The 10,465-nt window shown below is 47.4% G+C and overlaps 1 protein-coding gene across 2 annotated transcripts in view; it reads left to right on the top strand.

Moving 5' to 3' along the window:
- The window catches only part of ldlrap1a (low density lipoprotein receptor adaptor protein 1a), a 39,776-nt gene that overhangs the window by 22,314 nt on the left and 6,997 nt on the right, over positions 1-10,465 (top strand). For both annotated transcript variants that reach the window (XM_046327267.1, XM_046327266.1), the window contains exons 5-8: positions 7,054-7,126; positions 7,297-7,392; positions 7,855-7,982; positions 8,127-8,161. In XM_046327267.1, the coding sequence (XP_046183223.1) occupies positions 7,054-7,126; positions 7,297-7,392; positions 7,855-7,982; positions 8,127-8,161 (332 nt within the window). The remainder of the gene's footprint in view (positions 1-7,053; positions 7,127-7,296; positions 7,393-7,854; positions 7,983-8,126; positions 8,162-10,465) is intronic.

The raw sequence follows: 10,465 nt of genomic DNA on the forward strand, positions 1-10,465 counted from the left end.
TTTGTTTCCAAGATAACCGTTCCCCCAATCCCTACATCTGACTGTTGCCTTCTCTCGTCCGTCCCCCCCCCGGGACAAACATTAGGCTTCACACCCCCCCCCAGGGACAAACATTAGGTTTCACTGCTCGTCGCCCCCCCCCCCAGGGACAAACATTAGGTTTCACTGCTCGTCTCCCCCCCCCCAGGGACAAACATTAGGTTTCACTGCTCGTCACCCCCCCCCCCAGGGACAAACATTAGGTTTCACTGCTCGTCCCCCAGGGACAAACATTAGGTTCCACTCCTCGTCCCTCTTCAACTTCCTGTGTTGCTGTCAATCTCCTCATCTTCCCTCCCAACTCACCCTGCCGTCTCTCGTATAACCCAATACCCCCCCCTCCCCCTCTCTCTCTTCAGGAGAGAGATTGGATACTAATAACCTTTGACAGTCTGCCAACACTGTAGCTCTCCCAACTGTGTGAATGCATCCACAGTGGTGTATTTATACCCTCTGCTTCTGACTGAGAGAAAATATTTTGTTACAGGCCATCAAGGTTGACAAGGTCATTGAAGGTAAACGATGCCGGTGATATTTTACATCGCTAGGTCAATATGTGGTTCGATTTAAGTAGTCTTTTTAAAACATTCTCTCTTAGGCCCCAAGGTTAGCGTTAATGACAGTGGCTTAGCCTGTTAAAGGAGGCTACCTGCTCCCCTCTAACCACTAGGCTACCTGCTCCCCTCTAACCACTAGGCTACCTGCTCCCCTCTAACCACTAGGCTACCTGCTCCCCTCTAACCACTAGGCTACCTGCTCCCCTCTAACCACTAGGCTACCTGCTCCCCTCTAACCACTAGGCTACCTGCCTCCTCTAACCACTAGGCTACCTGCTCCCCTCTAACCACCAGGCTACCTGCTCACCACCAGGCTACCTGCTCCCCTCTAACCACCAGGCTACCTGCTCCCCTCTAACCACTAGGCTACCTGCTCCCCTCTAACCACCAGGCTACCTGCTCCCCTCTAACCACTAGGCTACCTGCTCCCCTCTAACCACTAGGCTACCTGCTCCCCTCTAACCACTAGGCTACCTGCTCCCCTCTAACCACTAGGCTACCTGCTCCCCTCTAACCACTAGGCTACCTGCTCCCCTCTAACCACCAGGCTACCTGCTCCCCTCTAACCACTAGGCTACCTGCTCCCCTCTAACCACTAGGCTACCTGCTCCCCTCTAACCACTAGGCTACCTGCTCCCCTCTAACCACTAGGCTACCTGCTCCCCTCTAACCACTAGGCTACCTGCTCCCCTCTAACCACTAGGCTACCTGCTCCCCTCTAACCACTAGGCTACCTGCTCCCCTCTAACCACTAGGCTACCTGCTCCCCTCTAACCACTAGGCTACCTGCTCCCCTCTAACCACCAGGCTACCTGCTCCCCTCTAACCACTAGGCTACCTGCTCCCCTCTAACCACTAGGCTACCTGCTCCCCTCTAACCACTAGGCTACCTGCTCCCCTCTAACCACTAGGCTACCTGCTCCCCTCTAACCACTAGGCTACCTGCTCCCTCTAACCACTAGGCTACCTGCTCCCCTCTAACCACTAGGCTACCTGCTCCCCTCTAACCACTAGGCTACCTGCTCCCCTCTAACCACTAGGCTACCTGCTCACCACCAGGCTACCTGCCTCCTCTAACCACTAGGCTACCTGCTCCCCTCTAACCACTAGGCTACCTGCTCCCCTCTAACCACTAGGCTACCTGCTCCCCTCTAACCACTAGGCTACCTGCTCCCCTCTAACCACTAGGCTACCTGCTCCCCTCTAACCACTAGGCTACCTGCTCCCCTCTAACCACTAGGCTGCCTGCTCCCCTCTAACCACTAGGCTACCTGCTCACCACCAGGCTACCTGCCTCCTCTAACCACTAGGCTACCTGCTCCCCTCTAACCACTAGGCTACCTGATCCCCTCTAACCACTAGGCTACCTGCTCCCCTCTAACCACTAGGCTACCTGCTCCCCTCTAACCACCAGGCTACCTGCTCCCCTCTAACCACTAGGCTACCTGCTCCCCTCTAACCACTAGGCTACCTGCTCCCCTCTAACCACTAGGCTACCTGCTCACCACCAGGCTACCTGCCTCCTCTAACCACTAGGCTACCTGCTCCCCTCTAACCACTAGGCTACCTGATCCCCTCTAACCACTAGGCTACCTGCTCCCCTCTAACCACTAGGCTACCTGCTCCCCTCTAACCACCAGGCTACCTGCTCCCCTCTAACCACTAGGCTACCTGCTCCCCTCTAACCACTAGGCTACCTGCTCCCCTCTAACCACTAGGCTGCCTGCTCCCCTCTAACCACTAGGCTACCTGCTCCCCTCTAACCACTAGGCTACCTGCTCCCCTCTAACCACTAGGCTACCTGCTCCCCTCTAACCACTAGGCTACCTGCTCCCCTCTAACCACTAGGCTACCTGCTCACCACCAGGCTACCTGCCTCCTCTAACCACTAGGCTACCTGCTCCCCTCTAACCACTAGGCTACCTGCTCCCCTCTAACCACTAGGCTACCTGCTCCCCTCTAACCACTAGGCTACCTGCTCACCACCAGGCTACCTGCCTCCTCTAACCACTAGGCTACCTGCTCCCCTCTAACCACTAGGCTACCTGCTCCCCTCTAACCACTAGGCTACCTGCTCCCCTATAACCACTAGGCTACCTGCTCCCCTCTAACCACTAGGCTACCTGCTCCCCTCTAACCACTAGGCTACCTGCTCCCCTCTAACCACTAGGCTACCTGCTCCCCTCTAACCACTAGGCTACCTGCTCCCCTCTAACCACTAGGCTACCTGATCCCCTCTAACCACTAGGCTACCTGCTCCCCTCTAACCACTAGGCTACCTGCTCCCCTCTAACCACCAGGCTACCTGCTCCCCTCTAACCACTAGGCTACCTGCTCCCCTCTAACCACTAGGCTACCTGCTCCCCTCTAACCACTAGGCTTCCTGCTCCCCTCTAACCACTAGGCTACCTGCTCCCCTCTAACCACTAGGCTACCTGCTCCCCTCTAACCACTAGGCTACCTGCTCCCCTCTAACCACTAGGCTACCTGCTCCCCTCTAACCACTAGGCTACCTGCTCACCACCAGGCTACCTGCCTCCTCTAACCACTAGGCTACCTGCTCCCCTCTAACCACTAGGCTACCTGCTCCCCTCTAACCACTAGGCTACCTGCTCCCCTCTAACCACTAGGCTACCTGCTCACCACCAGGCTACCTGCCTCCTCTAACCACTAGGCTACCTGCCTCCTCTAACCACTAGGCTACCTGCTCCCCTCTAACCACTAGGTTACCTGCTCCCCTCTAACCACTAGGCTACCTGCTCCCCTCTAACCACTAGGCTACCTGCTCCCCTCTAACCACTAGGCTACCTGCTCCCCTCTAACCACTAGGCTACCTGCTCCCCTCTAACCACTAGGCTACCTGCTCCCCTCTAACCACTAGGCTACCTGCTCCCCTCTAACCACTAGGCTACCTGCTCCCCTCTAACCACTAGGCTACCTGCTCCCCTCTAACCACTAGGCTACCTGCTCACCACCAGGCTACCTGCCTCCTCTAACCACCAGGCTACCTGCTCACCACCAGGCTACCTGCTCCCCTCTAACCACCAGGCTACCTGCTCACCACCAGGCTACCTGCCTCCTCTAACCACCAGGCTACCTGCCTCCTCTAACCATCAGACTACCTGCTCCCCTCTAACCACCAGGCTACCTGCTCCCCTCTAACCACTAGGCTACCTGCTCCCCTCTAACCACTAGGATACCTGCTCCCCTCTAACCACCAGGCTACCTGCCTCCTCTAGGCTACCTGCTCCCCTCTAACCACCAGGCTACCTGCCTCCTCTAACCACCAGGCTACCTGCCTCCTCTAACCACAATCAGGGCAGTACGTCCTTGGTCAGGGAGGTGACCAAGAACCCAATGGTCACTCTGACAGAGCTTTAGAGTTCCTCTGTGGAGAACTCTAAACCTTCCAGAAGGACAACCATCTCTGCAGAACTCCACCAATCAGGCCTTTATGGTCGATTGGCCAGACGGAAGCCACTCCTCTGTAAAAGGCACATGACATCCCGCTTGGAGTTTGCCAGAAGGCACCTAAAGGACCCAGATCATGAGAAACAAGATTCTCTAGTCTGCTGAAACCAAGATTGAACTATTTGGCCTGAATGCCAAGCGTCACGTCTAGAGGAAACCTGGCATCATTCCTATGGTGAAGCATGGTGGTGGCATCATTCCTATGGTGAAGCATGGTGATGGCAGCACAATGCTGTGGGGAGGGTTTTCTGGACTTGGATCAGAACTTGAATCAGAACGAGCATCTCTGTAGAGACCTGAAAATAGCTGTGCAGCAACGCTCCCCATCCAACCTGACAGAGTTTGAGAGGATCTACAAAGAAGAATGGGAGAAACTCCCCAAATACAGGTTGTACCAAGCTTGTAGCGTCATACCCAAGAAGGATGTAATCGCTGCCAAAGGTGCTTCAACAAAGTACTGAGTCAAGGATCTGAATACTTATGTAAATGTCATATTATTATTATTTAGAAAATGTTCTAAAAACCTGTTTTTGCTTTGTCATTATGGAGTATTGTGTGTAGAATCCATTTTAGAATAGGGCTGCGACCTAACAAAGGGGTCTGAATACTTTCCCAAGGCAGTGTATGTAGTGTTGTATTGTGACAAAACTGCACATTATAGTGGCCTTCTATTGTCCCCCAGCACAAGGTGCACCTGTGTAACGATCACGCTGTTTAATCCGCTTCTTGATATGCCACACCTGTCAGGTGGATGGATAATATTGGCAAAGGAGAAATGCTCACTAACAGGGATATAAACACATTTTGTGCAAAACATTTGATTGAAATAAGCTTTTTTTGTGCATATGGAACAATTATGGGATCTTTTATTTCAGCTCATGAAACATGGGATTAAACCATTTATTTTTATTTATTTATTTTATTTCACCTTTATTTAACCAGGTAGGCTAGTTGAGAACACCTTTATTTAACCAGGAATGTATGCACACATGACTGTAAGTTGGATAAAAGCGTCTGCTAAATGGCATATATTATTATTAACCAGGTAGGCTAGTTGAGAACACCTTTATTTAACCAGGTAGGCTAGTTGAGAACACCTTTATTTAACCAGGTAGGCTAGTTGAGAACACCAGGTTTTGATTTAACCAGGTAGACCAGTTGAGAACACCTTTATTTAACCAGGTAGGCCAGTTGAGAACACCTTTATTTAACCAGGTAGACCAGTTGAGAACACCTTTATTTAACCAGGTAGGCTAGTTGAGAACACCTTTATTTAACCAGGTAGGCTAGTTGAGAACACCTTTATTTAACCAGGTAGGCTAGTTGAGAACACCTTTATTTAACCAGGTAGGCTAGTTGAGAACACCTTTATTTAACCAGGTAGACTAGTTGAGAACACCTTTATTTAACCAGGTAGGCTAGTTGAGAACACCTTTATTTAACCAGGTAGGCTAGTTGAGAACACCTTTATTTAACCAGGTAGGCTAGTTGAGAACACCTTTATTTAACCAGGTAGGCTAGTTGAGAACACCTTTATTTAACCAGGTAGGCTAGTTGAGAACACCTTTATTTAACCAGGTAGGCTAGTTGAGAACACCTTTATTTAACCAGGTAGGCCAGTTGAGAACACCTTTATTTAACCAGGTAGGCTAGTTGAGAACACCTTTATTTAACCAGGTAGGCCAGTTGAGAACACCTTTATTTAACCAGGTAGGCTAGTTGAGAACACCTTTATTTAACCAGGTAGGCTAGTTGAGAACACCTTTATTTAACCAGGTAGGCCAGTTGAGAACACCTTTATTTAACCAGGTAGGCTAGTTGAGAACACCTTTATTTAACCAGGTAGGCTAGTTGAGAACACCTTTATTTAACCAGGTAGGCTAGTTGAGAACACCTTTATTTAACCAGGTAGGCCAGTTGAAAACACCTTTATTTAACCAGGTAGGCTAGTTGAGAACACCTTTATTTAACCAGGTAGGCTAGTTGAGAACACCTTTATTTAACCAGGTAGGCTAGTTGAGAACACCTTTATTTAACCAGGTAGGCCAGTTGAGAACACCTTTATTTAACCAGGTAGGCTAGTTGAGAACACCTTTATTTAACCAGGTAGGCTAGTTGAGAACACCTTTATTTAACCAGGTAGGCTAGTTGAGAACACCTTTATTTAACCAGGTAGGCCAGTTGAGAACACCTTTATTTAACCAGGTAGGCTAGTTGAGAACACCTTTATTTAACCAGGTAGGCTAGTTGAGAACACCTTTATTTAACCAGGTAGGCTATTTGAGAACACCTTTATTTAACCAGGTAGACCAGTTGAGAACAAGTTCTCATTTGCAACTGCGACCTGGCCAAGATAAAGCGTAGCAAATTCGACCCATACAACAACACAGAGTTACACATGGAGTAAACAAACATACAGTCAATAATACAGTTGAACATTGACACGTTGCATTTATATGTTTTTGTTCAGTGTGTTTTAATTGCTTATGGGAATAACACATCATGATGTGGCAAGGTACAATTACTTGTTTTATTTTAAAGTTTGGACACTATGGGGCGGCAGGGTAGCCTAGTGGTTAGAGCGTTGGACTAGTAACCGAAAGGTTGAAAGTTCGAATCCCCGAACTGACAATCTGTCGTTCTGCCCTTGAACAGGCAGTTAACCCACTTTTCCGAGGCCGTCATTGAAAATAAGAATTTGTTCTTAACTGACTTGCCTCGTTAAATAAAGGTTAAAAAAATGGACAGTGGACTAATGAAGAAGAAACAAAGTGCATTATTCCTTCGATACATGTTTTTATGTCGTATCATTGGGTCTTATAGCATTATAACAGGCTATGCATGGTCCCCCTCTCCCCTAAGACCTAGGCAGGGACTAGGCCGTTGGCTCTCAGTGTCCCTTGATTGCTAATGAAAGTTAATGTCGTATCATTGGGTCTTATAGCATTATAACAACTTTGTGAATGATATTTTTTCCTCCCCTAAGGCCCAGGCAGTGACCCTGACTGTAGCACAGGCCTTTAGACTGGCCTTTGAGTTGTGGCAGGTTGCTAAGGAAGGTAGGTGCTATTCAACCCCACATTACACACAACCCTGGAGATGGGCACACACGCACACTTACATTTACACAAGGTCACATTTTTTGGGGTATTTCTGGGTGTGTAGACGGTGGTATTATTATTTTATATATATATATATATATATTTTTTTTTTTCAATCTGTCTTGTAGAGGAAGAGGAGAAGATGAAGTCCAGCTCGGCTGGAGAAGCAACCAACAGGTCCCAGTCAGAAAGATCAAACAGCCTACCCAGTCTCAAAGGAGGAAGTGAGGCGACACGCGGACACACACACAGCGAGAGACACAGGCTGCATTTACACAGATCTTTCCTCCCCATTTTGGTATTTTGACCAATCAGATCAGCTCTAAAAAAAAAAAATTAAAAAAAAAGAAAGATCTGATATGAAAAAGTTTGATGAAAAAGACTAATTTAGTGGAAGAAATATCAGAATTGGGCTGCCAGCCACAGAGACACACTGTCTTTATCTGATGCAGACACACAATACCTTGTTTATAGTATAATGTTATCAGAAGAAATGTCTTTATGATATCATCTCCCTTCCTCATCTGTCTTCTCTTTGGATTGTGTTTGTTCCTTGGTGTTTTCTTACTGTGGCCTTGATTGGATCCATTTAGACCTGGGTTTCTGTAAGCAGTTGGCATCAAACTGGAAATACTCAACACTTTACTGACTTGACTGATTGATTGGCTGATTGATCATCTCCATAGATGTTGCCACTGGTAACCTACTGGACCTGGAGGAACTGACTCATGTTGCCGTGGTTCTGGAAACCAATGGCAACGAGGAGTTCAAGGTGGACAACCACACTGCTCCCGATAACAACAACACTGTCTGGGTACGTCTCAAATTATCCATCAACCGTTTAACTCTACACTTAGAATGAAATGGGAGGAAATATTTTAGCTACAAAAACAAATCTTTCTTTATCTTTCTTTCTCTTTTGCACTCTCGCTCTCTCTCCTTCCTCTCTTTCTTGCAGGAAATTGAGGAAGACTTGGATGAGGCTTTTTCTAGGTAAGACACTCGTCCTGAATGTATCCGTTGTCGATAAGCCCCCAATAGTCTGGATCTTCTTGTTGCTGCTTGACCACAGAAATCAACTCATTTGATTTGCTCAGATCAGATTTCTCTGAACTTGATTGCAGCTTTTGGCGATTGTGGCTCTGTTGCTCCATCTAGGGAATGAGCCACAGACGTGCAGGTTAGAATAGAGAAATGGTCAGTGATGTAGAGAGAACAGGGTTGGAAATACCTCATAAATTCCAATTCTTGAATTTGAATTGTGTAGTAAACAGGATAAATAATTGAAATTACAATTTGAATTAAATGAAATGAAATGGAATTCAATTCAATTCAATTCAAATGCCTCTTCTATTCTATATTGGGTGTAGTCTATACAAATATAAATGAAAAATATTGTTATATACAAATATTCTTAAGTTATTTAATGAATCATTTTCATATTGTTCAATAAAGAAGCGAAACAAATGAAATGGTTGGTGGAAACTATTATAAGCACTAATGTTAAAATAATATATGAACATTGTTTCCAGAGAAAAGCGATATATTCTTTGGTATCTGGAAGTGTGACCGGCCAGATTCAATGAAACTCATGTTCTATGACCGAGTGAAAGTTCTGTAAAGTGCACTGAATTCAATTCTACTTCATGTCACTCAAATTCTACATCCTGTGGGATGTGGACGATTTTGAATTTAAACTAATGAGTTGAATGGGAGTCGATTCCAAAATTCTGAATCGAATCCAACCTTGAGAGTCAAAAACAGACAGAAAATGGAGTGTATGAGTGAAAGAAGAGAGAGAGAGAGAGAGAGAGAGAGAGAGAGAGAGAGAGAGAGAGAGAGAGAGAGAGAGAGACATAGAGAGAGAGAGACATAGAGAGAGAGAGACATAGAGAGACAGAGACACAGAGAGAGAGAGAGTGAGAGAGACAGAGAGAGAGAGAGAGACATAGAGAGAGAGAGAGAGACAGAGAGACAGAGAGAGAGAGACAGAGAGAGAGAGAGAGACAGAGAGAGAGAGAGAGAGAGACAGAGAGAGAGACAGAGAGAGAGAGAGATAGAGAGAGAGACAGAGAGAGAGAGATAGAGAGAGAGGGGCATAGAGAGAGAGAGAGAGAGACAGAGAGAGAGAGAGAGAGAGAGAGAGAGAGAGAGAGAGAGAGAGAGAGAGAGAGAGAGAGAGAGAGAGAGAGAGAGAGAGAGAGAGAGAGAGAGAGACATAGAGAGAGAGAGACAGAGAGAGACAGAGAGAGAGACAGAGAGAGAGACATAGAGAGAGAGAGAGAGAGAGACATAGAGAGAGAGAGACATAGAGAGAGAGAGACATAGAGAGAGAGACATAGAGAGAGAGAGAGAGAGAGAGACATAGAGAGAGAGAGACATAGAGAGAGAGAGGCAGAGAGACAGAGAGAGAGAGAGAGACAGAGAGACAGAGAGAGAGAGAGAGACAGAGAGAGAGAGAGAGGCAGAGAGAGAGAGAGAGAGAGAGAGACAGAGAGAGAGAGAGACAGAGAGAGACAGAGAGAGAGAGAGACAGAGAGACAGAGAGAGAGAGAGACATAGAGAGACAGAGAGAGAGAGAGTGAGAGAGACAGAGAGAGAGAGAGAGACATAGAGAGAGAGAGACAGAGAGAGAGACAGAGAGAGAGACAGAGAGAGAGAGAGAGAGAGAGAGAGAGAGAGAGAGAGAGAGAGAGACATAGAGAGAGAGACAGAGAGAGAGAGAGATAGAGAGAGAGAGAGAGACAGAGAGAGAGAGAGAGACAGAGAGAGAGAGAGAGAGAGAGAGAGAGAGAGAGACAGAGAGAGAGAGACATAGAGAGAGAGAGACAGAGAGACAGAGAGAGAGACATAGAGAGAGAGACATAGAGAGAGAGAGTCAGAGAGACACAGAGAGAGAGAGAGACAGAGAGACAGACATAGAGAGAGAGACATAGAGAGAGAGAGTCAGAGAGACACAGAGAGAGAGAGAGACAGAGAGACAGAGAGAGAGAGAGATAGAGAGAGAGGGGCATAGAGAGAGAGAGACATAGAGAGAGAGAGACAGAGAGAGAGAGAGACAGAGAGAGAGAGAGATAGAGAGAGAGGGGCATAGAGAGAGAGAGACATAGAGAGAGAGAGACAGAGAGAGAGAGAGAGAGAGAGAGAGAGAGAGAGAGAGAGAGAGAGAGAGAGAGAGAGAGAGAGAGAGAGAGAGAGAGGGGCATAGAGAGAGAGGGGCATAGAGAGAGAGAGACATAGAGAGAGAGAGACAGAGAGAGAGAGAGAGAGAGAGAGAGAGAGAGAGAGAGAGAGAGA

This window comes from Oncorhynchus gorbuscha, linkage group LG24, assembly GCF_021184085.1.
Source record: "Oncorhynchus gorbuscha isolate QuinsamMale2020 ecotype Even-year linkage group LG24, OgorEven_v1.0, whole genome shotgun sequence".
Classification (NCBI taxonomy): Eukaryota; Metazoa; Chordata; class Actinopteri; order Salmoniformes; family Salmonidae; genus Oncorhynchus; species Oncorhynchus gorbuscha.